This window comes from Hyaena hyaena, unplaced genomic scaffold (genome assembly GCF_003009895.1).
Source record: "Hyaena hyaena isolate Hyena2069 unplaced genomic scaffold, ASM300989v1 scaffold_65, whole genome shotgun sequence".
Lineage (NCBI taxonomy): Eukaryota > Metazoa > Chordata > Mammalia > Carnivora > Hyaenidae > Hyaena > Hyaena hyaena.
This window is the reverse complement of record NW_024080697.1, coordinates 3,722,113-3,749,169: the sequence shown is the minus strand read 5'-3', so window position 1 is coordinate 3,749,169 and position 27,057 is coordinate 3,722,113. Positions and strand designations below refer to the sequence as shown.

The following is a 27,057-nucleotide window of genomic DNA, read 5'->3' as shown; positions in this document are numbered from 1 at the left end:
GAAGAGTTCTTCAATACAAGGATTATCTCTTTATTTGTGTCTTCAAATACAGAGTATGAACCTTGATATATAGAGATGAAATATTTGTTGAGAAGACTGAGATGATTACAGTGATTTTGAGCTCCTTGGTCCCTGGGTTCTTAGGAGAAGCTTTGATGTCTGAAAGTTATTTGTGCAATTTTGGGATGTTAAAAAATGAAATGGGAGGAATGTCCATTCCTGGGTATGTGAAATTAAAGGGAGAGGGTGAGGGTCAAGCTGTAAGGGATTTCCTAGGTCTGGTAGTACCACAGTGAAGAGAGGGAATGTGTAGACTATTGTATCTTCTACTTTCTATTTCAGGCATGCCCACATTCCCTCCCTGCCCCTAGGAAAGCAGACATTTTTTATTGATGCCGGACACTATGTATAAAGGACCTGCAGAGCCTCAAGTCTATGTTTTTCCTTTTGCTCTGTTTCCATGAGGGCCTGAGCACCCGCCGTCTAACCAAGGACTGAGCTAGGTGGGACTGGGCTGAAGCTTTGGGTAGATTCCATCTAAGGATGGGATCCATTGTGTTTGTCGCAAGCTCCTCCCTCTAGTATAACTTTATCTTCTAAGCATTGTAAGATTGTGGTTGATTTTAAGTCACCTTTCTAGCACTTGATAAGTGTCCTGTGCAGAAAACTGCATATGTCTGGGGCTCTGCTAGAATTCAGTCTGTCACACCATCCTGTAGAGCTATCATAAAGTTCCACTGGTTTTTTTTTTTTTTTTCTCTTGGCAGAGTTTTGCTTGTGGTAAGCCCATTTATGATCATTCATGCTCACACTCTGCAGATACCACAAGGGAAGAAAATGACTAGCAATTTCGGCTCGCTAAGGAAAGGTTCTTCCTTCTCTGGAATTTTATTTGCCTTCTTTGCTTTGCATGAAGCATTCTTCAGTGTCTTTAAAACTATTTCCTGTTTTGAGTAATCTGTGTGGTTTTACCTAGTTGTTCCGTGAAAGTAATGGCTTGTCTCTACCTATTAATTTTGACCTATCAGCAGAAGTCTCAGTATGGTTTTTTGATTTTTTGTTTTTGTTGCTGTAAATGTGACATCAAAATAAAGTTGCTTAAACAAGATAGAAGGCACCTGGGTGGCTTAGTTGTTTAAGCATCCTACTTTGGATCAGGTCATGATCTCATGGTTCATGGGTTCGAGCCCCACGTCAGATTCTCTGTTGTCAGCACAGAACCTGGAGCCTGCTTCAAATTCTGTGTGTTCCTCTCTTTCTGCCTCTCCCCAGCTTGTGCTCTCTCTCTCTCAAAAATAAATAGACATTAAAAAAAATAGAAATTATCTCTCTTTGTAAAGTCTGAAGGTAGACAGGTAGCACTCAGTAGGTAGATTATGTGCTATCTTTGTTTTGTAGTCTTTTAGGATATTTTTATTTTTATTTATTATTACATTTTTGTAATGTTTATTTTTGAGAGAGAGAGAGCGAAGAAAAAGAAAACAACAAGCGGGGGAGGGATAGCAAGAGAGGGAGACAAAGAATCTGAAGCAGGTTCCAGGCTCTGAGCTGTCAGCACAGAGCCCAGTGAGGGGCTTGAACCCATGAACCGTGAGATCATGACCTAAGCTGAAGTCAAGACGCTTAACCCAGGTGCCCTGTTTATTTATTTATTTATTTTTTTAGACAGAGAGAGAGCAAGCATGAGCTGGGGAGAGGAGTAGAGGGGAAGAGAGAGAGTGAATCTTAAGCAGACTACGTGCTCAGTGCAGAGCCCAGTGTTGGGCTTGATCCCATTACCCTGGGATCATGACCTAAGCTGAAATCAAGAGTCGGAGGCTCAACTGACTTAAGCCACCCAGGCGGCAGGATGTTTGTTTGTTTGTTTGTTTGTTTAGCATCTCAGTCTTCATCCACATCCATCTACATTCCAGGCCACTGGCACTTCATTCTCTTTCTCTCTAGGAAAGAGAAGTGGAAGGAGAACAATTGCTGTTTTAAAGGATATAATCCAGCCCTGGTACCTGTCCTTTCTGTTCATTTCCTATTGGCCCAAATTTCATCACATGGCTACCCCCTAGCTGTCAGAGAGATTGGGAAATGTAGACTGTAGCTGGGTGACCATGGACCCAGCTAAAACTGAAACGTTCTGTTACCAAAGGGGAGATAGGAATATCTACAGGGGGCCAGTTAGCTGTCTCTGTCATAGTATGGTGTGGGGAGAAGCTCTATCAGAGTTTTTTTTCTAGTCTCATTTTCTTAAACTCTTGTACTAAATAGTCTATTAATTCTTCTTTGGTTTATGATTTCTGAACCATGAAAGAGTCTTGTTTAATGGTTACAAGCATGCTCTCCATAGTTAGGCAAAGTTAGCAGACAAATACTGTCTGAATTTTGATCTGTGGTCTTCTGTTGTCTTTTTTAAAAATACTGTTCTGATTTTTGTTTTCCTTTTTTGGTCTGTCTTCACGTGTGTTAATGAGAACCTGGAAAGAGTTTAGTTATAGCAGGCAATGAGACTCTCAGCGTCCTTCAGAACAGGGAAGTACCACCTTATAATTTTGGACCAAGTGTCCCTTATCCCAGATGAGAGTAAACAATATTCCAAATGCACAAAATTGACAGAGCTGGGAGCCCTTTTAAGAATTTTTACTGAAGCTCTGAAAATCTATAGGTCAATGTAAGTGTACAGAAGTTCTAAGACATTTGAACATCGAATATATAACTGTTAAATTTCTTTCAGTTGGTATCAATGGAAACTGACTCTAGCTAAACAAAAAGGTGGTTTATTGCAAGGATGATAGGCATGCAAAAAATAAATAAATAAAAGGAGGGAGCAGGGCCGAACTGAGGAACGACTCAGAAAAGTCAGACAGGAACTAGCACGTGGGGCCTCAGCAGCAGGAGTTCACAGACCTTTCCTCCAGGATGTTGGAGATCCAGTGCCCTTCAGACTCCTTCCCTCTTGAAATCATAAATCCCCATGAGAGAGTGTTGTTAGGCTCATCGTGGCATAGGTGCTGACTCCGGTGTCAGTCAGGACCACGGAATAGGATCATGTCGCACAGGTGTGACCCCCAGAATAACCCGAGATTACTCACAGAGAAGGGAAACTGATGCAAACCAGGTGTCTCGGTCAGTGTCCACCACACACCCAGAGCAGAAGGTGTGGCGTTACAGGCCCAGAACGCATCAGAGGTGGAAGAGGGCCCCGACGAAGGTGCGGCCCTCCCGCGGCAGAGCCGCGCTCGTGCTCAGATCTCCTGTTACAGCGGTCTGTGCTGCCATGACACGCTTCTCTGGAGATCGGGGCGTGCTGCCGAGGACATGTGGGTGGCACGTGGGGATGGCAATGGAGATCAGGGCGTGCTGCCGAGGACATGTGGGTGGCACGTGGGGATGGCAACTCCTGGGCCGAACCTCGCTGCCCGTGCCCGGGATGCCACTGAACTGAAAACGTCCCCGTGCCTCTATACCTGGGGGTCTCCATCTTTGGGCTTGGAAAACAGTAATGTCAAAATACGTTTGCTTCACAGCTAGCTTTGGAAGCACTTGTCAGTCCATTCCATATGGGGATACTTATTGACAAAAATAGAGACTTTATCCTGATGGCAAGAAAAACCGTGGACTCCTGCTTTTCAAAATTTCCCTGCTGAAAAAAGGAGGACACTTCTGGAAATACATGTTCAGAGAGTTGAATAGCTTGTGTGACCAGTGCAAAGCTCCAAACTATTTTCTTTAGTATGTGTGGTATGCAGTAGGGAGAGGATAGTACATTTCAGTAAGATTCCAGGAAAGGGCCATTTCAGTAGAACTTTTTAAGGAACAAAGAGAGTACCACTGGAAGTGAATGGGGTTCATTTAGCAGAAAAGGATAATAATAGCCCTTTGATTGCTGAAGAATAATAGGTGTTCATATTGGACGTTAATTTCTTTTGCAGTGTCCAAACTGCCAGGTGGGCACGTTCTGTCATTGTACTGTCACACTCAGTGGGGATGTGTCTATTTGCTTATAAAATCATGCTTGTGTGGTTTTGTATTCATATCAAATGTATGAATACACCTGCTTTTGCTTCCCACTGATCACTTCCACATTTTTGCATCATTACATGACCTTATGTTCTTTCATGGGATTCTCAAAACCTCTATTCAGGATCATTCCTTATAAGTCATTTTACTATGTAATCAAAACTTACCCTTTTTTCCTTTTCTGAAACTAAAAAGCCAGAATGCAACACATGATCTAGCACTCTTTTGCTGTAAAGATGTTATTAGGACAATGGGAAAATCTAAATGAAGTCTGTAGCCCAGCTGCTAGTACAGTTCTCTGTCGACTTCCTGATTGATAATTATTCTGTAGTTATGTAAGAGGATATCTTTGTTTTTAAGAGAGACATGCTGAATTATAGAGGTACATCATAACTGCAACTGACTCACCAATGGTTCATGAAGAAAAGCCTACATCATTCTCTGTACGTACCACACACACACACAATTAATTTTTTCCTGAACCAATTGAAAGTAAATTCTATATGTTATCTCCCCTTACCCTTGTCTTAGTGTGGGAGCTATAACAAAATACCATAGATGAGGTGTTTTGAACAATAGATATTTGTCATGGTTTAGGAAGTTCAAGATCACGTTGCTGGCACATTCAGTTCTTGGTGAGGGCCCTCTTCCTGGCTTGTGGATGGCTGCTTTTTCATCATGCATTCGCAGCATCATTCTTCAGTAGAGATCTCTGCTTTTTCTACTTGCAAGGGCACTAATTACATCATGGGGTCCCACCCTCGTGACCAAAGGCAAACCTAATTAGATCTCCCAGAGGCCCCACTTTGAAATTCTGTCACACTGGAGGTTTAGAGCTTCAGTATATACATGAGGTGGGGACGTGGTGAGACAAACATTAAGCCTCTAACAATCTGCCCATGATCCCTCTAAAGTCATATTCTTGCATGCAGACTACATTCATTCTGTCCCAACAGCCTCAAAAGTCTTAACTCTTCCAGCATCAACTCTAAAGTCTATAATCCGAAGTCTCATTTAAATGTCATCTACATCTGATATGGGTGAAACTCAAGATTCAATTTATCCTGCAATAATCATTGCCAGCTGTGAGCTTGTAAAGTCATGTAAGTTATGTGCTTCCAAAATGCTATGGTGAGACACACAGAGGATAGACATTCCCATTCTAAAAGGGAGAAATCATAAGGAAGAAAGGGGTAATGGATCCAAACCCAGTCCAAAATTTAGCTAGGCAGATTCCATGAGATCTTAAGGCTCAAGAAAAATCCTCTTTGGTTTGATGATATGCCTCCTGACCCATTGGGTTGAGGGGTCACTTTCCTCCATCTCTTATGCTTCACATTGCCTTTCAGAGGCCCTCACCTATTGAATCTTTTTTTTTTTTCAAGTAGTCTTTATGCCCAGCACTGAGTCCAGCACAGAACTTGAGCTCACAACCCTGAAATCAAGACCTGAGCTGAGATCAGGAGTCAGATGCTTAACCAACTGAGCCACCCAGGCGCCCCTCCCTGACTTTTTTAACCCGTGTGTATACTGTGTCTCCAGTACCTCTCTCAAATTGTAGAACATTTCCAGCCTCCTTAAGATTCCCTTGTGCGCCACAAGAAGATCTTGAACTAAGGTGCAGAAATTCATTACTGGTTCTATGAAGTTAAGAGAATGAGGTGGAGCTAAAGATGATTCCAGACTTGGGAGACTGGGTAGACTGGGTGGTGATGTTGTTAACGAGGTGGGTAGCTCAGGAGGAGATTCTGGTTTGCATTAAGGAGTTAAGATGGTGAGAGTTCATCCTTGGACTTGCTGAGTTGGGATGTCCAGGTGGAACTTGGTGGCGGGTGGAAATGTAAATTTGGAGTTCTGGGGTAACTTTGGAATTGATGTGTGGATTTGTGCATACTCATCAGCATTTGCAGTCTGTCTGAGAGCCAGCATGAACATGAGAATTCTCTAGAGAGGCTGTAGATAGAGACCTGAGGTTATGATGAGAGGCATATATTGCTTTTATTAACTCTGTTTTTATTAATAGAGTGTAAAATCAGTGAGAAAATTCAGTGTAAGTAAACCTTTTTAAAACAAAATGATACCTGCAATTTCAGTAATGTGTACTCTTTTTTTTTTTAAATAGTTTTTAAATTTATTTTTGAGACAGTGAGAGACAGAGCATGAGCAGGGGAGGGGCAGAGAGAGAAATCCAAAACAGGCTCCAGGCTCTGAACTGCCAGCACAGAACCCAATGCGGGGCTCAAACTCACACGGGGCTCAAACCCATGAACCGCAAGATCTTGACCAGGGCTGAAATCGGACATTTAACCGACTGAGCCACCGGGGCGCCCCTGTGTACTCTTTGTTAAAAATGAAAAAATCACATCGGTTCAGAGGGTTATAAGTAGGAAGTATGTGCTCTTCCCGCTCCAGTTTCTGTGTCTCCTTCCAGATGATTTTGGTGCATACATATTATGTTTATGGTTTATCTTGATTATACCTTTCCATTATTGCTTTGGTTAAGAGTGGCTTTTTAGCTGTTTAATAAATATGGCTAACAGCCTACAGGCATGTGAACAAAATAGCTTATTAGTTTGATTTTTTCCCCCTCCTCTTGTCCTTTAATATGTTTTACAATGATATGCTTATAATCTTGACTGAAAAAAATGTCTTCTTTTGCCTTTTTTTTCTTTTGCATTTTCTTCGGAAAAAAATGTTACTGTTCAGACAAACATCTTAGTATTCATTGTAGTACTTAAATCTTCCTTTGATTAATAGTACTCACACTGTCACACTCTTGTCTGTGTAATGTGAGCAGGCTGGTAACTGTTTAGTGATAAGTTAGTATTTTTCTTGATTGCCTCATCGACAGTGTAATTCTCATTAGAATGAATGAAAGGCCTTTTAAGAGTCCACTTGCCTGGAGAATCCAGAGACTAAAATACACTGGAAGAGTTTGTAGCCTATGTTTTGTTTAGTGTGGGTTTGATCTTCCTCCGGTCTAGTTGAGAGTAAAAGGTATTAGATGTGATTTTGAGAAATGTCCTAATATTAATTGTGTAGTCACTGTAACTTGTTTAAGCCCTTCTATTACAGGGTACTTAGTTGAAAGAGCAAAGAGCATTATAGGTATTTTCATTCATTCAACAAACACTTATAAGGTACCACTTTCTAGAACACATTCTAGAGAGGAAACATTACTTAGTACTTACTATTTGTTAGCTCTTAATAAATACTATCCTGAGTGCTAAATGTGCAGTAATGAGCAAAATAAGCCGGGTGCTTTCCTTTACAGAACATTATGCATGTATGAGATAGTAATACTATCATTTTTATTTGAATCGTGCCAATAAGTAGTTGAAGATCAAGTGGTTTTCTTCTCTCTGATATCTAAGGCTTTGTCACCTTTATCAGAGGTTTGCATACTAGTTGGTCTGTAAATTCTGATCGTGAATGATCAGAGTGACCTGTATTTTTTTTTTTAATGTTTATGTATTTATTTTTTTGAGAGAGTGTGAGTGGGGGAGGGGCAGAGGATCCCAAGTGGGGTCTGCGCTGATAGCAGTGAGCCCCATGAAAGGCTTGAACTCAAAACCTTGAGCTCATGACCTGAGCTGAAGTTGAACACTCAACTGACTGAGCCACCTAGGCGCCCCCAGAGTGATTCCCAGTGTTTTCATAGTTGAATCTCAATTCCTTAAAATGCTGTTAATTTAAAGTGACACTGTGATATAATTACAATATTTAAAAGCAAACTAATGATTTAACTTACTACTTCCTAGACAATCCAGCCAACTGTATGAATGCATGATTGGTTGGTCACCTGTGCTGGTTTGGGTGTGTCTCAGATCAAGGGGGATATCTTTTAAAAAGAGCCAGTCACAGCATTCCTGACATACATTTGCCACACATTTGTTACTTAGGAGCTCTGAAAACTGTCTTACTTTTTACTAGTATGTTCTGTTGCGAGAAAATAGTTTAAACAGTTTCAGAGTTAGGAAGAGTTGGGTACTGGTATTAAATAACAGTGTTCTTTTAGATACAGTTTTTTTTATTATTTTATTTATTTTCATGTTTATATATTTTTGAGAGAGAGAGAGAGCGAGAGCGAGCACAAGCTGGGCAGGGGCAGAGAGGGGGGCGGGGGGGACAAAGGATCCAAAGCAGGTTCTGTGTTGATAGCAGAGTGCCCGATGTGGGGCTTGAACTCATGAACCGTGAGATCGTGACCTGAGCTCAAGTCAGACACTTAACCCACTGAGCAACCCGGGTGCCCTAGATATAGTTTTTAAAAGAGATGATCAGAATATTATTTTATTTTTGTTCTGTTTTAAGTGTTTTTGATTTGTCTAGTTAAAAAAATTTTTTTTTTAAGTTTACTTATTTATTTTGAGAGAGACAGAGATAGCATGAGTGGGAGAGAAGCAGGGAGAGGGAGACAGAATCCCAGGCAGGCTCTACACTGAGTGCAGAGCCCCATGCAGGGCTCGAACTCATGGAACTGTGAGAGCATGACCTGAGCTGAAACTGAGTTGGACGCTAAACTGACTGAGTCACCCAGGTGATCCTGTCCAGTTTTTTAAAAATGTTTATCTTGAGAGAAAGAGAGAGAGACAGAGAGAGAGAGAGAGAGAGAGAGAGAAAACATGTGAATGGGGAAGGGGCAGATAGAGAGGGAGAGAAAAAATCCCAAGCAAGCTCTGAGCTGTCAGCTTGGAGCCCAGTGTGGGGCTCAGTCTCACAACCTTGAGATCAGGACCTGAGCTGAAAACAAGAGTTGGATGCTCAACTGACCAAGCCACCCAGGTGCCCTTGCTTTGCCCAGTTTAATAACTATGTTATATCGTTAATTTTTAAGCAATCTCCGGTCTTCAGTTATTGGCTCACTTGTAGCTATTCTCTTCTAAACATACTGCAGCCTTGCTTCTGCATAAAACTTGAAGTAATAAACATCCACACAAACTTCCACCCCTTTGGGGAAGAGATTGAGGAAGACCTGTATCAGTTTTACAGTTAGTTTTCAGAAGTTCTTTAGGCCATCAAATTGAAGCAGTACCATCGGTTCTAAGTATCATGCCTATCTGAATGCCTTTCTTTTGTTAAGAACGAGTTCTAGCTTGTAGAATTCAGATAGCTTTCCCACGTTAATATTATTGGAATATAATATTCTAAAATGTATTTAACCCTTGGATCAAGTCACCTCAGAGGCCAAGAAAGACTCTCTTATTTCTTTGGGACTTTGAGACTTTTCATACTCTAGTGAGTGCTCAATTGAAAATATGTTCCTGATAAATTGTGAATGACCATCCTCACTGTAGTTGGCTGTTTCATAGTTAAGATTAAAGTTAACACACAGGGGTGCCTGGGTGGCTCAGGCAGTTTAGTGTATGACCCTTGATATCTGCTCGGGTCATGATCTTCCCGTTCAGTTTGTGAGATCAAGCATTCTCTCTCTCTCTGTCAAAAAACTTAAAAAAAAAAAAGTTAACACACAAACTACTCTGATGAGGTTTTTCTATAAAAGAAGATTTCCATTAAGATTGACTAAAAAGTGGGTGCCTAGGTGGCTCAGCTGGTTAAGTGTCCGACTTTGGCTCAGGTCATTATCTCACAGTTTGTGCGTTCAAGTCCCACGTCAGGCTTTGTGCTTACAGCTCAGAGCCTGGAGCCTGCTTCAGATCCTGTGTCTCCCTCTCTTGCTGCCCCTTCCTCGCTCGTGCTCTCTCTCTGTCTCAAAAATAAACATTAAAAGAAAATTAAAAAAAAAAAAATTGACCAAAAAGTAAAAAGCTTTGAGGTATGAGATCAAAAGTACAGTAGCGTGGTATTTTATATTAAAATTCAAGTATCCCAAAGGATTAAACCAGGGATAATCTTAGAGTGGAAATGGATACTTAGGTCAAGGTGAAGTGGTCAGAATGATTTCATGACAGTTGCTGATCATTCTTAACTGTTTTTCCCCTTGTGTTGCATTTCACTTCCTATTTGTGTACAGTGCCGGACCACTCTTATGTAAGCATTTTACTTTTGTGCATTATTAATTTGTGTTACGACAACAAGGCTGTTAATAAACCACGTGTTTCCAACAGGGGCCTAGTGTTGGTCATTATTTGGAATACGATGGCCGGTGGCTTTAAGACTGTATAGCAGGAAAACATTTATAAATATTTTAGTTTATTCTAGGACTGATGTACTTCATTTGTGAGTTAATATACTATTTTTCAGGATAGGCTTTTTCTTTGTTGATTTCTTTTTTATTTTTTTAAACCTTTTTTTTTTAACGTTATTTTTGAGACAGAGCATGAGCTGGGGAGGGGCAGAGAGAATGGAGACACAGAATCTGAAACAGGCTTCAGGCTCTGAGCTGTCAGCATAGAGCCCGATGCGGGGTTCGAACCCACAGATCGCAAGATCATGACCTGGGCCAAAGTTGGACACTTAACCAACTGAGCCATCCAGGCACCCCTGTTGATTTCTTTTTTAATTTGCTTTGTTAGAACAAAGGAAATTATACATGCTCCAACCATAGCATTTTAGGATCTATTTTATAAAATCAAATAATGATAGGAATGAGCGTTAAACATTGTTCTTAGGCAGTTCCTTCTCCTTCTGTTTTCCTTTGTTTGCTGTTTATCTAAAGTACATATAACTTATAATTTTTCTGTTGAAAAAAATTATGCCCTGCTTAGATCTTAGTGGATTTATTTTTACTAGTAGAGAATTCTGAAGTTATGCAAATCCGTAAGGACTTAATGTTTAATCTTTTTCTTGCTGGGATTGAAATAAGCATTTTTAACCTCCCTTTTAGGTCCATCATGTTACACAAAATGGAGGACTTTACAAAAAACCATTTAATGAAGCTTTTGAAGAAACACCAATGCTGGTCGCTGTGCTTACTTACGTGGGGTATGGCGTACTCACTCTCTTTGGATATCTTCGAGATTTCCTGAGGCATTGGAGAATTGAAAAGTGTCATCATGCAACAGAAAGAAAAGAACAACAGGTAATTGTTAAGAGTCTTTGATTCTATGAATAGAAGCATTTTATAGAGAATTTGGTATTTTCATTGATTGTGTCTTTAGAAATTTGGGCACATGTTAAAATAAAAACATTCCAGATGAAGTTAAATGAAAGCATTTCACAAAGGAAATAGAAAACAAGGTTAAGGCATGGAGAAATGAAGGTCTTTAACATATTGCTAGTTTAATCATCACAAGAATCTATTCCTGTTTGATGGATGAGAAAGCTAAAATTCACAGGTTAAAGTGACATTTCCTAAAACGCCTAGTGTTAGAGTTGGTACACTGACAGAGGTCTGTAAAGTGCCCCAAGTATGTTCTTTCTGTTTATGGTTCTGTGCTGTATCTCAAGTTGTGGCTCCAGTCGTCTGAGAAGATGAAGTTCTGGAGAACTCATGATGTGTTTTCTCCTAGACACATTATACATAGATGTTTGGCTCACAGATCAGCTCCTCTCCCCAAACAAGCCTGCAAACAGAATGTGGCTGAGTGAATCTGTTCATGATTAAAAAAAAAAAAAAAATCTTGCTTGAGTAATTGTAAACAGAGATAATAATGGTCATCTCTGGGGGGGAAGGACCTCACTCACTTCAGTTTTCTCTCTATGCTCCTTTGCACCTCTAGAGTTCTATACAGTATACGTGTATTGCCTATTCTCAAAAATCAGCCAAATTAGGGTGAAAAAGGCCTGGTGTTTCTAGAAACAAACTTGTTTGTTCTTGGCATGTGAAGTATGGAGAGGTTGTCCTCTAGCCCAAGGAATATACTAGATTAGAGAAGGGCTTCAGAAATTAGATTTTTTTGGTCCATCACACCTCTCACTTGTGTGGGGGATTAGAGGAGAGAGGCGGACATGGTGGCAGCAAGGTCACCACTGAGAGAGGAGCCATTAGACACTAGAAATGAATGGTGGTCCTGTAGGGTGAGGGGTAAGGAACCATCTAGAAATGTGAGCAAAGAAGGGACCGTGTTAGCTGCTAGAAAGCCAAAACCAGTCTGTATGGGATTGAGGATTCTGGTCCCAGGAGAACCCAGAACCCAGGCTGTCTTCTCTCTCATGTCCGTCATTGTGCACCCATCCCAGCCCCAGAACCTCAAGTTGGGGTTGCCCTGAACTTGCCCTGAAGGATGTGCCCCATCCTTCATTGCCCTGAAATGTCTACAGGTTCAATTCATCAAGGAAGTATTTCTTGAATACCTAATGCAAACAAAGCCCTGCATTCAGAACTTGGTCCAGTAGGCCAAACTCATTTTCATCACTGAAAACCAGAAAATATTTTTAAAGTTTTTTAAAGAAAGTTTTCATTCTTTTTTTTTCCTACCCCGTACATCCCAAATAGACTTTATGGCTAGAGTGCATCAACAGTATGTTGATTTTTACACCCCTCAGGTATGGCTTACTTATTAGAAGTTATAGCTGGCTATACACTTACAGGATTATATGGTATTACAGTTATTTATGGGCCAGTATCTTCCTATTAGATTGAGTTGCTGGTGGTTGTCACTGATGGGAGCTGAAGTTGTATTCACATGGCCACATTCAAAAATCTTTATCTACAGAGACCTCTCCTAGTGTGGACATACTGCAGAGACCTGCTAACTAACATGTAGAGGTGAGGGAGGGGGGTACTGGTTGTGATGTGGAGAGCATTCCCCACTGAGGTGTTGGGGTGGACAAGGGTATGAGGAATGTTTGGGAGCACCTGGGTTTTGGCTGCATGAGAGATTGTGGTTTGAATGTCGAGCTGAGCTCTTCGGTAGGCAGAGAGGAAGTCTGGGCAGTGTTTGAGTAGGGGAGTGGCATGAGAGTTTGCACAGCTGGTGTTTGTGTCACAGCAAGAATGAAGGGGGTTGCGTCTGAATTACTTTGTAAAAGAGTATGTCATGTTTCGAACTTGTTCTGTGCTTCCAGAGGGTGAACTGACTCCTGAGTATAGGGGCTCCTGTGTGTACTTGACCTTTGTGTTAAGGAATCAGAACACATAGATTTTGTTGAGTAGTTTCTAATTCTGTTGAGGAAACATAAACTCCTCAAATTTAACAGGTCTTTGCAAAGCACTATACATGTAAATAGTGTTTGAATTGTATGCAGATGTAGAACAAAAAAATAACTGAGTAGCATTGAATTATTCAGGAAATAATAGTAGGAGGAAGTAATAGGAAGAAATATATGGGACAGTGGGGAGATTTGCTTCTACGGTTTATAGGGCTGTACTAATTTATTTGAATTCATTCAATAGTATTTTCACAGTAGATAACATTAACAGTTAAAACAGCTGAATTCAGGGGCGCCTGGGTAGCTCAGCCAGTTAAGCGTCCAACTTCGGCTCAGGTCATGATCTCCTGGTTTGTGGGTTCGAGCCCTGCGTCGGGCTCTGTGCTGACAGCCAGCTCAGAGCCTGGAGCCTGCTTCAGATTCTGTGTCTCCCTCCCTCTCTGACCTTCGCCTGCTCACGCTGTCTCTCTCTCTTCTCAGAAATAAATAAAACATTAAAAAAAATAAAAAATAAATAAAACAGCTGAATTCTTCCATTTTGTTATAAAAGTGCAGCTTTTAGAGGGATAGGAAGATCATTCAGCCCTATGGTAGGGCATGTTTATTTTCTGATACTGGATTAGATGTAGTGGGAGGGATATGCAGATTTTTAAGTGTTACATTGGAAGAGGTGAGGGAAAGCATTTGCTTAGGATCATAAAATGCAAGTCTAATATTGCCACTTCCTCATTTCACTGAGTGAATGGTGTTTATCACTGCAGCCTTACTTTCTTCCTCATTCTATTATAAAAGAGAGTCCATTTTAACTATTTATGCTAGTTCTTCATATGATGTTTTGAGTAGAACTGAATCGCATGGCCCCACTAATAAAGATGAGTTAACATGAGTTTGTTCTATTTTATGTAAATTGCAAAAAAAAAAAAAAAAATCTTTGAATTCTTTACTGCTTGATAGGTGTTATTTTGGGGGAGAGTGTTGTTTTTCCCAGTCTGTGGTCTATTTCTTTTTTATGTGAGATGAAGTGAGTACTCTTTTTTTTTTTTTAATTTTTTTTTTTTAATGTTTTATTTATTTCCAGGAGAGAGAGAGAGACAGCGTGAGCAGGGGAGGGTCAGAGAGAGAGGGAGTCACAGACTGAAACAGGCTCCAGGCTCTGAGCTGGCAGTCAGCACAGAGCCCAACGTGGGGCTCGAACCCACGAACTGCGAGATCATGACCTAAGCGAAAGTCGGATGCTCAACCGACTAAGCCACCCAGGCGCCCCTTTTTTATTTAAAAAAAAGAAATTTTTTTTTTTAATGTTGATGAAGTGAGTACTCTAGAAACATATGTGATTAGATATAGCAAAAGGTTGAATTTATGTTCCAGTATCTAGATAGGAAGTACCTAGAAATCTAAGGATCAAATCATGGTAGGTATTTCCCACACAACTTACTAAACTTAATATTTTGCCTCTACAGTTTGTTCATGATTAAATATTCAAAAATGAGAGGGATAGGGAAGGGACATTATGTATCCATATTCAGATGTGTTTAGTTTTCAGGATATGAAAGAAGAAAATTGATTGAGATATATTAATAGGAACTCCTAGAAGTATTTTATTCTTGACCTCCTTCAAAAAGTAGTTTACTAAAAATATTCTGATAATTGCCATTTTAGCAGTATCTTGGAAACTATTAATGTCATATAGTTGCTTGATGTATTAAGCTGGGAGATTATCAGTTGGTTTGTTGTTTTTAGTTCTATGAGTTTATAGAGAGCTCTACTTTCCATTGTTTTGTGGTGTGTGTGGAGCCCTGGATAGCAGTCATCTATTTTTTTTTTAATAGTCTTGCTGAGATAAAATTTATATACCATAATGGTCACCTGTTTAAAACATATAATTCCGTTATTTTTAGCATTGCAGTTGAGCCTTGAAAAATGTGGAGGTTAAGGGTGTCAACACCCCCCACATGCAGTTGAAAATTCACGTGTAATTTTTGACTCCCAAAACTTAACTGCTATGCTAATACCTGCTGTTGACCTGAAGTCTTGCTGATAACATAAACAATTAACACATATTTTATCAGTCATGTGTATCACATACTGTATTCTTTTTTTTTTTTTTTTAAGTTTACTTTTTATTTTGAGAGAGAGTGCAAGCAGGGGAGGGGCAGAGAGAGAGAGAGAGAGAGAGGATCCCAAGCTAGCAGTGTAGAGCCCAACGTAGGGCTTGAACTCAGGAACCGTGAGATCATGACCTGAGCCAAATCCAAGAGTCGGACAGACACTTGGGACACTCAACTGACTGAGCCACTCAGGCACAACCACCTTTTGTGTTTTTCTTTTTTAAGTAATCTCTACACGCAAGGTGTACTCTATTACAACCCTGAGACCAAGATCACACGCTCTACCAGCTGAGCCAGCTGGGTGCCCCTTATGTACCATCTTCTTATAATAAAATAAGCTAGAGAAAAATATATTAAGAAAATTATAAGGAAAAGAAAATACATTTATGGCACTGTACTGTGTTTATTGGAAAAAATCTGCATTAGATGGACCTGCGAAGTTCAAACCCATGTTGTTCAAGGGTCAAATGTATTTTCAGAAGTGTGCAGGCAGTACCATAATCTAGTTTTACAACAGTTTTATCATCTGAAAAAGAAACCCCATATCTATTAGCAGTCACTTATTACTCCCCCTTATCACCCCAGGAAACCATGGATCTACTTTGTTTTTAGATGTTTCATACAACTGGGATCATACACTGTGTGATCATTTGTGTCTGCCTTCCTTCACTTGGCATAATGTTTCTCGAGGGTCATCTATATTACAGTATGCTTCAATAATTCATTTCTTTTAATTGATGAATCGTATTCCACTGTATAGAAGTCATCTATTTTTATTTACTCTAGGGATTTCTCCCTGGTATGAAACTGTGTTCCAGATAAACCTTTTCAAAGAGTTTTGCAGTAGATTACCACTTTATCCTGTTGCACTAGGGATGTGAGTAGGCTTGCAAAAGTTTCCCTGTCACCTTTTGGGCTGTTTTGTTTGGAGCAACAGTGTAGCTTTTTAAAATTTAATTTTATTATTTTTAAATGTTTTTTTTTTTTTTTTTTGAGAGAGACAGACAGACGGACAGAACATGAGTAGGGGAGGAACAGAAAGAGAAGGAGACACAGAATATGAAGCAGGCTCCAGGCTCCCAGCACAGAGACCATCATGGGGCCGGAATTCATAAACTGTGAGATCTTGACCTAAGCCGAAGTTGGACACTAAACCGACTGACCCACCAAGGCGCCCCTGTACTTATTTATTTTAAATAGTATAGGATGTTTTCTAGAATACACAACCTCAACCAGTAAAATATATTTATTAGCTAATTATTGAGATGACTCTAGACTACTTTGGGTAAGGCCTTACAAATCTGTGAATTTGAGTTTCTCTCTTTGAGTCTACTGATAGAAGTCACTTACCTGGAGACTTCATGCCCAACAATCTAGAGTGGAGCCTCAACTACATGTTGTTCTTTGTTTACCATGGATATCTGCTAGCATATGGGGTTTGTGAAAGATTTTCAAGAAACATGTGCCTGAAGACTGGCATCAAGTTCAAACAGCGCATGAAGGCTGTTTGTACTTTATCATTGCCATTCATCTGCCAGTTAAATATTTTTTGTCTCGCAAGTATCCCTTTAGGGTACTTGTTATATTGTATTCTAACTTCATTTGTGTGCCACTCCATTCCATTAAGAGATCCTTAGGAGCATAAAGGTTTTGTCTTACTCATTTTTATCCCTAATGTCTAGCTTAGTGCCTGGAAAGGACAGCTCAGTAAATATTTGTTCAGTGACTGAGCAAACAAGTATTAGGTTGGCCCTGACTAAAGTCATTTCACAGTGACTAAATTAAGGAGGAGGACGAGGAGGGTGAGGATGTGGAAGGGGGATGCAGGACAGGCTGGGAGAGGGGGAGGGTAGGAGTAGTGAGGGTATTGTAGTTCGTGGAGAGTACTGTCTTGTTCTTTAATCTATCCTGAGTCTGGCAGAAGTATTCAACAAAACATGTTTGAATAAATGAATGAATGAAGAGAGAAGTCATCTATATTAATTCTGGTCCTAGAATATTTAAACTATATGAGATATTTTTGGGAACAGATGCTCTTGTTGCCTAGAACTGGAACCCTGAATAGCGATCCCTTTCCATCCCCATTCTTGCTTCATTGCCAAATTGCAGGGAGTTTGGTTAGCGGCTTTTCAGTTCTCTTCACAGAACCTTCTGACTGCAATCAGGCTTCTACCCTGCCATGAGTCCCTCTCTTCTGCTGTTCTGTCCCACTGGCTTTTGATCTCTAACATCCCTTACTGTGGCAACTCTCCTGTCACTCTGTAAGTCTGTTCCCATCTCAGGGACTGAGTTGTTGTCTCATCGGAACAATGAGGAATGGCGAGCTCCTTGATCTTGACCGTCTCTGATAAGTTTGGAACTCCTTGCCCTCCAAGCCACACCCTGGTTACCCTGAGCTCTACTGCACGTTAGCCTGCAGCATTTGGGGTTTGATAACCCTTCTAGTAGATGGAATCAGACTTTCTTCAGTGTTTTCTGGTGTTTATATAATAAAAACAAAAATAGTGCTCTTTCTTGCTAATAAAAATTTATCTGTGATGGAGTATTTCTCTCAGGTGTTTAAGTTAATACCTTTAACATTAATGTGCAGTATTTAGAAAGGTTTTAAAGAAATGAGATCAAGAAGAGTTTGGACTGTGTAGCCTATTTGATGTGAATGGAAAAGGATTGGAGACGACTCCCCCTTCCCCTCTTCGGGAAGTAAATGCATGGTAAATGACAGCCAAGGGAAAATCCCAAATTAGAATTTGGATGTCTTTGTTCCAGTTTTCATTCACTTAGTATTCTTGTTGGAAGAAGAGACCATCAAAAAGGATATGTTGTTTAGGTAGTAAATTTCCAATTATGATAGACCCAGTATATATGGATATTTTCTCAAGGAAATGTAAATGTTAGAGCAATTGTGAAAGAGATGGTATCGGGTATTGCACATTCCAGAGAGTACTTGGAATGTGCAATACCACCAATCCATAAATACTGAGCTTTATTTAAGATTTTACCTACTGTGAGGCTTACTTTTAGTTACTTTAGAGTCCAATGTCATAGAAGGTTGTTAATTACAAAATTTTATGAAGAGTCTTTTTTAGCAATAAAAGTTTTACACAATAAGGCTTAAACTTTGCATATTTCTGATTAGCTTATTTAACAGATTAATTTAGATTGGCACCAAGTCCAGATCCTGGGGCGAGAAGTTCAACAGTTTGCTAACTATAGTAAAACTGTAGTATAGTTTTCTTTTTATTTGGTTTGCCCCTTATCTTCACAAGTCAAGTTGGTCTAATGTGGTCTGATCATGTTCTGAGCAGAGGTCATATCACATTGGCCATAATATTATACATTCATTTTCACTCCACCCAGACTATTTTTCGTAGACTTAATTTTTAGTGCAGCTTATTTCAGAGAAGAAGGGAGAGCTTTAAGTCCCTTGTGAGAATTTCATCATGAGAATCTTTTTTTCAAACCCCATCCAAGGAAAGAAACCTGAGATAGGTGTCTTTCTATATAAGCAAGCTTTTAGTCTTTCTTGCTTATCATTTTTCTTTGGATATGTTTCACTTTGATTTTAAAAATATGCAGAGAATGGAATTTTAATTTCAGAATAATTTTTCTTATTTGAAACTGAAATTACAGGTTTTTGTATTTGTTTAGTTTAATTTATTTTGAGAGACAGAGAGCATGAGCAGGGGAGAGGCAGAGAGAAGGAGAAAGAGAATCTCAAGCAGTGCAGAGCCAGATGTGGGGTTCAAACTCATGAATCATGAGATCATGACCTGAGCCGAAACCAAGAGTTTCGAATGTTTAGCCAACTAAGTCATCCAGGTGCCCCTAAAATTACAGTGTTTTTATTAAAAAATGTTTTTATTTATATTTGAAAGAGAGAGACAGCATGAGCAGGGGAGGGGCAGAGAGAGAGACAGAGACAGAATCTGAAGCAGGCTCCAGTGTCTGAGCTGTCAGCACAGAGCCGGATGAGGAGCTCAAACTCATGAACTGTGAGATCATAACCTGAGCCACACTCAACTGAGCCACCCAGATGTCCTGAGGTCTACTTTATTAAGTTAAATTCTTGGGGCGTCTGGGTGGCTTAGTCGGTTAAGCGTCCGACTTTCGCTTAGGTCATGATCTTGTGGTTTGTGGGTTCAAGCCCCGCGTCGGGCTCTGTGTTGACTGCCAGCTCAGAGCCTGGAGCCTATTTCAGAGTCTGTGTCTCCCTCTCTCTCACTGACCCTCCCCTGCTCACACTGTCTCTCTCTCTCCTAGAAATAAATAAAAATATTTAAAAAAATTGAGTTAAATTCTTTGGCCCTACAATAATGCAGTCAGTTATTTACAACCATTTCATATAGGTTAACCATCAAAGCCAAGTGGCTTTTACCTGATTAAGAGTTGTTTTACGTTGGGGTGCCTGGATAGCTCAGTTGGTTAAGCATCAGACTGTTGGTTTTCAGCTCAGGTCATGATCTCACGGTTTTGTGAGTTTGAGCCCCATGTCAGGCTCTGTGCTGACAGTGCAGAGCTTGCTTGGGATTCTCTCTGTTCCCACTCTCACTGTCTCTCTCAAATAAAAAAAAGTTGAAAGAAAAAAGAGTTGTTTTACCCTTTTTTTAAAAGTGATTTCTACACTCAACGTGTGACTCAAATTACGACCCTGAAATCAAGAGTCTCATGCACTATGAAGCCAGTCAGGTGCCCTAAGAGTCGTTTTAAAGTTTTAAAGTTGTTTTTAACATAGAGAATTGATGCCTTTGTGAATGTTTTCCTTGTCAGCCAATTCAATATAATTGACCTCTCATTCTCAAGCGCTCTTGAAGAATGTTCTTTACAGCATGAAAAGGGAAGTTGTAAAAATTCTCTAAAGTAATTCAGTTAAATTCATGGCATTTCACCATTTTTGGCAGGACTTTGTGTCCTTGTATCAGGATTTTGAAAACTTCTACACGAGGAACCTCTACATGAGGATTAGAGACAACTGGAACCGGCCGATCTGCAGCGTTCCTGGAGCCAGGGTGGACATCATGGAGAGGCAGTCTCATGACTACAACTGGTCGTTCAAGTGAGTCTTGGTTGGGGAGGTGCTTCCTGACAGCCACAAAGAGGGATTTCTTCACCTCAGAATATATTCTATTGCAAACTGAGTATTCTGTCAAAACAAGGGTAGAAGCTGAGAGCACAGCACGACATAATTAGTTTCCTCACATGTAGTTCCTCGTTAACCCAGATTTTTAAAATACATTCTGCGATTGCATTTGATACTATGTTGGATTATAACTGAAAACAAAATTTGACTAATTAAAGAGAAAAATAAACAAGAAGCCAGACAAACTGTCCTTTCTGTTTTACCACTTACCAGCATCAAGTGTCTGAGTTTACTTCTAGATGTTTTGATTTCTCGAATGATTTAATGATATATGGACTGTTTTTACTTAAATAGGCTGGGTAGTTTAGAAAACATTTCGTATTCATAACTTTATTGTTTAGATCTCACAAATTTTTTTTTATGTTTTTTTAAAATTTATTTCTGAGAGAAAGAGATAGAGAGAGACAGTGTGAGCAGGGGAGGGTCAGAGAGAGAGGGAGATACAGAATCTGAAACAGGCTCCAGGCTCTGAGCTAGGTGTCAGCACAGAGCCCGATGCAGGGCTTGAACCCACCAACCGTGAGATCATGACCAGAGCCGAAGTTGGATGCTTAACCGACTGAGCCACCCAGGTGCCCCTAGATCTCACAAATATTGATTGCATGGTTGCATTGTTACTATTAAAAAAAAAAGAAAAAGAGAAATAATACAGATAAAGGAAACATTCCACCATGAGAACTAACCACTACCCCTCCTGCATATCCACTTCTCCACAAATCTTCACTCCCTAGAGGTGACCTCTGTTACCAGTTTGTTTCTTACATACAGCTAATTTTTGATTTGTAAAAATGGGATCATACTATAGAAATCATTTTACATCTTGCTTTTTTCTTGCTAACATGTTGGTAATATCCTCAGCCAGCTTATTAGTAGTAGTGGCTACTTAGCATCCTACAGTGTACACATAGATAGTGTATGGCAGGTGGGGCTGCACCATCCTTTGTTAAAAACTCCAAAATTTCAGAGTTCAAACAGCAGCCAGCCACTTCTTGTTCACACTTCATGTCACCCTTAAGTTGGTGGAACTTCTCAACCACGTTGTTCTTACTGGTGGGCCCCGGCTAATTGAGCTTCCATTGTATAGAATGTCACTGGTCTGTGTGCCTGGGGAAGGGATGTGGCAAATAAATTGTGCAGTGACTCTGAAAGGATCTTCATGCAACTATCATTTCGTATGTGTGTGGAAACTGCTGAGTCAAAGCGTATGTACTTCTTTTAATGGATAAGTCCTGCCAAACTGCCCTCCAAAAAAAATTACTGATATTCTTATCTGCAGTATATGAGACTGTCCTGGCCAACGCTGGCTAGGTCAGTTTTTAAATCTTTATCAGTATGGGAAAATTAGTATTTTGTTTTAACTTTCATTTTCTTAATTGGTAGTGAGTTTGAGCTGCTTTTCATCTAGTCCATATTCTCCCTACTTTCTGTATATAGTGCTTTCTTTTATATTACCAGTGTGTTTATTGTTACGTGTAAATATTTGATTTGCTCATGAGTGTCATGGCCTTTTATGGTATTGAAATACAGGTACACAGGGAATATAATTAAAGGTGTTATAAACATGGGTTCTTACAACTATCTTGGATTTGCACGGAATACTGGATCATGTCAAGAAGCAACTGCCAAAGTTCTGGAGGAGTATGGAGTTGGAGTGTGTAGCACTCGGCAGGAAATTGGTAAGTGTAGCCTCTCTTTGGCCAGCTAACGTTCTTAACTGTGCTACTCAGCGGGGAATAATGCTGATACAGAGCTAGAAGTGTAAGCATCCAAATACGTACTTCGCCATAGAGTTTCTGAAGTAACGGATGATTTTAATGCTACACTTTGAGACATATCTATCTTTTCCATTATATTATAATACAAAATAGCTCTAGAAAAGTTCCATAGGTATTTGATTCATTGACAACTTTAATGTTCACTTTGTTGGCTTTTACAAATGGTAGTGGTTAAGAGTGCCATTTATTAGGCCTGACCCTGTGGTCATTTGAGGGTTAATCTGTTTCCATGCTGGTAAGAATAATTCCTACCTTATAGGCTATTGAAGAATTAAACTAATTCACGTAAAGCATTTGTGACTTGGTAAACATTCAGTAAATGTTAACTTTTTATTATTGCACCTTTACATTTTGTAAATGTAATTTTTGTTCATAAGACGATTTCAAATTCTTCCATTTTATTCCAGAGAACTGATACCTATAAACATTAAAAGGCAACTTCTGGTTATATTTATTACTGTGAATCACTGATCCCCCAAACTTAGTGGATTAAAGCAGTAATGCATCATTATTTCTCATGGGCCTAAAGATTGGCAAGTGTAGCTGGGTCATTGGACTGTACTCAGTCCCTTAATGAGATAGTTAAGGAAGCACGTGCAGTGACAATATATAGTAATCAGACCTTACATCTTTATGGAACTTTGTAGTCTATAGTTTATAGATTGCCTGGATCTCTCTTTTGATCCTCACAACAATGTCATGAGGTAGAGAGACCAAATATTATTATTGGTATTTAGCAGATACAAAACTGAAGCTAAGGGAGGTTAAATGACTTGCCTAAAGCTTTGGGGACTTGTAGCATCTCAGTTCAGCAGTCTTTTTTTTCATCATCTTTTCTGTATTGATCAGTCTTGTTCAGTCCTTACAGATTTGATTATTGACATAGAATCACAATACAAAGTGAGGGAGGATGCTTTTTAATTTGACTTTTGCTGCATAACAGATGATTCTAAAATCTAGTGACTTAAAACAGAAACGAACATTTATTTCCTTGTGATTCTGCAATTTGGAGAGGGCTTGACGTTTATCTTAGCTCCATGTGGTGTTGGGTGGGGCTTTATGGCTGAGGATGGAGTATCCACAGTGGTTTCACTTACATGTCTGGTACCTCAGCTGGGTGGTGGGATCAGTCAGGGGCTGGCTGAGTCCTGCACTCCCCTTCCATAGTCTCTTATCCTCCAGAGCCCCTCCCCTCCCCATGGCTTCTCTCTGCAGCAGGCTTCTTAGACTATTTTGTGTGGCAGCTGACTTCAAAAGTATAGAAGCAGATGTTGCCAGGCCTCTCGAGGCCTAGACTTGGAACTGTCATGTGTCAGCAGGAATGGGAGAAATTATTGGCAACTTTCTTTACAGAAATTCCATCACAGGTGCTGAATCTTGATGTATTCAAGCACTGTGTTTTTTGTTAGCCATTTCCCTTCATACTACTCTTCCATAGAGCTTAGTCTGAAAAGGTTGTAACATGTAGACTCTGATTTCTTTTTATCAGGTAATAAGTAATTCTTAAATTCAGGATTTGGCTGTGTTAACTTCATTAAGTTCCTCACACAGGAAACCTGGACAAGCACGAAGAGCTAGAGAAGCTTGTGGCAAGTTTCTTGGGAGTAGAAGCTGCTATGGCATATGGGATGGGATTTGCAACAAATTCAATGAACATTCCTGCTCTTGTTGGCAAAGTAAGACTTAATCATTTATGAAAACTCTACTGTATATTGTAAAGCACTCAGAGTAAGCCAAGGGCTGTTGTAAACTTCATACCAAGCCTGGTCTGCCCAAAGACATTTCTGTCACAACTTTTTGGTAACAATATCCCATGGAGACTTACATCAGTTAAAATTTTCTTGCTAGAACTCATGATTCTTTACTGTTCCATTAGGTGACTCTTGCCGTCATCATTCAGTTTCAAAAGAAGATTCTAGAAAATAAAAACCTCATAAAATGTTAAAATTTTGAAAGAATGTTTAATTTAGAAGGTTGTTTAACAGGTGGTTTCTCCTAAGTCGAAAAACTTGAAAGTACATAGGTACCCTAATACTTAATATCGTAATGCGTGTTGCTCAGAGATACATGGGCAAATTATAGATATATATGTAAAATGCAGGGAATAATATAGGTTAAAAGTAATTATATAAGTTAATCATAATGAAGGCTTGAGGCACCCAGGTGGCCCAGTCAGTTAAGTGACCAACTCTTGATTTTGGCTCAGGTCATGATCTCACAGTTCATGAGATCAAGCTCCACACTGGGCTCTGCACTGAGAGTACTGAGCCTGCTTGGGGTTCTCTTTCTCCCCCTCTCTCTGCCCCTCCTGTGCTCGCACTCTCTCTCTCAAAATAAATAAATAAACTTGAAAAAATAATAATGAAGGTTAAAAGTAGTGGTAGTACTAGTAGTACTAATAAAAATAATAATTTAAGAAGTGTGTATTTTTTACCCCCCTGTGGGTAGAGTTTGTAAGGGGGCAGTTGAGGAGAGAAAAGAGACTTCGTAAACCACATGTTAGCAGATTGACACTCTTAGCTTGAAAGGGCCCTCAAGGAATTTTATATTTTTTAAATTTTATTTTAAGTAGGCTCCAAACCCAATGTAGGGCTCAAGCTCACAACCCTGAGATCAAGAATTGCATGCTCCACTGACTGAGCCAGTCAGGTGCTCCAGGTTTTTTTAACATTGATATTGAGGAATTGTATTTTGAAAAATTGGTAGATTAATGAGTTGGGAGACTTAAGTTTTTGTTTGGTTGCTTATATATTCAAATTTATTTATTTTTTTATATATTCAAATTTAGCTGTATGACTGTGAGCCTGTCTGTCACAGACTTTCTTTTTTTTTTCCTTTTAAGTTTTATTTATTTAAGATACCTCTACACCCACGTGTGGGGCTCAAACACACGACCCCCCAGGATCAAGAACTGCCTGCTCTTCTGACTGAGCCAGCCAGGCACCCCTGTCACAGCCTTTCTGAGCCTCAAATTTTCCTCTGTAAAATGAGGCATTTGGACTAGGTTAACTCTAAAGTCCTTTTCAGTTGTATAATGTATGGCTTCAAGGAACACATGGAACAAATAGAAAACAAATAAGGGAGGAGATTTAAACCTGGTTATATTGATATTATATGATATTATCATATTAAGTATAAATGGTTTTAACATTCCAATTAGAAAAGAGAGGTTGGGGGTACCTGGATGGTTCAGTCCGGTAAGCATCTGACTTCAGCTCAGGTCATGATTTCATGTTTCATGAGTTCAAGTCCCTCATTGGGATTTGAACTCATTGCTTGGGATTCTCTCTCTCTTCTTCTTCTCTCTGCCCCTTCCCCATGCACACTTGCTCTCTCTCTCTCAAAATAAATTAAAAAAAATTTTTTTTCAAAAAGAAAAAAGAGCTTGTTAGATTAGATAAAAGTAAGTCGGTTTCTACCAAAAACCTACTTTAAGGACACAGGCTAAATTAAAAGTAAAAGGATGGAAGAAGATACAGCATGCAAACAATAATTGAAAAGAAAGTTAGTGACTATGTTAATATAAACAAAGATTTCAGAGCAAGGAATATTTCTGGGTGTAAAGTGGAACGTTGTATAATGATAAAGGAGTTAATTCATTAAAAATATAACAACTTTAAATATATCAGTACTTAATATTAGAGCTTCAAAGTACATGAAGCAAAAATTGATGAAAGGAGAAATGGACAAATACATAATTGTTATTAGAGATCTCCATATCCTTCTCTGAATAATTGAATAGAAGAACTAGGCAGAAAATCAGCAAGGTTATAGACACTTGAAAAACATTATCAACCAACTTGACCTATTGAGATTTATGAAACACTTTTCCTGAGATCAGCAAAAAACTTACCAAGATAGGCCATTTTCTGGGCTAATAAACAATCCTTAACAAAATTTTAAAAATTTAAACTATTCAAAGTATGTTCTCTGATCATAATGGAATTAAATTAGAAATCAGAAACATAAGGGATACCTGGGCAGCACTGGGAAGCATCAGACTTCGGTTCAGGTCATGGTATCACAGTATACGAGTTCGAGTCCCACGTTTGGCTCTGTGCTGACAGCTCGGAGCCTGGGGCCTGCTTCTGATTCTGTGTCTCCCTCTCTCTCTGCCCCTCCTCCCCCTACCCCCATGCGCACGTGCACATTTTCTCTCTTTCTCTAAAAATAAATAAAATTTTAATTAAAAAAGAAAGAAATCAGTAACAGATATCTGGAAAATGCTCAAATATTTGAGAAAACATACTTCCAAATAACCTATGAGTCAAAGAAGAAAGGAAACATAGAAAATACTTTGAATGAAATGGAACTGTAGCATATTACAATTTATGAGATAAAGCTAAAGCAATTCTTAGAGGGAATATATAGCTTTAAGTGCTTGTATTAATTAATTAAAAAAGAAAAGTTTGGGGGCACCTGGGTGGCTCAGTTGGTTAAGCATCCGACTCTTTGATTTCAGCTCAGGTCATGATCTCACAGTTCATGAGATGGAGCCCTGTGTTGGGTTCCATGCTGACAGCTTGGAGCCTGCTTGGGATTCTCTGTTTCAGCCCATAACCCCACCCCCATCCTGTGACTGCCAAATGAATAAATAAACCAAAAAAAAAAATTTTTTTTTAAGGAGAGAGAGTGTGTGTGGGGAGAGGAGGCGCAGAATGAGAGGGAGACACAGAATCTGAAAAGGGCACCAAGCTCTGAGCTGTCAGCACAGAGCCCAAAGTGGGGCTCAAACTCATGAACCACAAGATCATGACCTGAGCGGAAGTCAGATGCCTAAGCTGAGCCACCAAGGTGCCACAAAAAATAAAAATTTTGAATCAACCATCTAAATAAGTACTTCAAAAAAGAAGGGCAAATTAAGCCCAAAGTGTCCAAACAGAGGAAGGATAAAATAAAGGTAAATTAGAAATCAGTGATTTATGGGGCGCCTGGGTGGCTTAGTCGGTTAAGCGTCCGACTTTCGCTTAGGTCATGATCTCGCGGTTGTGGGTTCGAGCCCCGCGTCAGGCTCTGTGCTGACTGCCAGCTCAGA

At 39.6% G+C, this 27,057-nt stretch overlaps 1 protein-coding gene across 1 annotated transcript in view; it reads left to right on the top strand.

Annotated features, from left to right (window-relative positions):
- SPTLC2 (serine palmitoyltransferase long chain base subunit 2) overlaps positions 1–27,057 on the top strand; it is a 108,370-nt gene that overhangs the window by 15,166 nt on the left and 66,147 nt on the right. The window contains exons 2-5 of the mRNA XM_039232258.1: positions 10,796–10,990; positions 20,009–20,163; positions 21,775–21,923; positions 23,574–23,698. Coding sequence (XP_039088189.1) covers positions 10,796–10,990; positions 20,009–20,163; positions 21,775–21,923; positions 23,574–23,698 — 624 coding nt within the window. The remainder of the gene's footprint in view (positions 1–10,795; positions 10,991–20,008; positions 20,164–21,774; positions 21,924–23,573; positions 23,699–27,057) is intronic.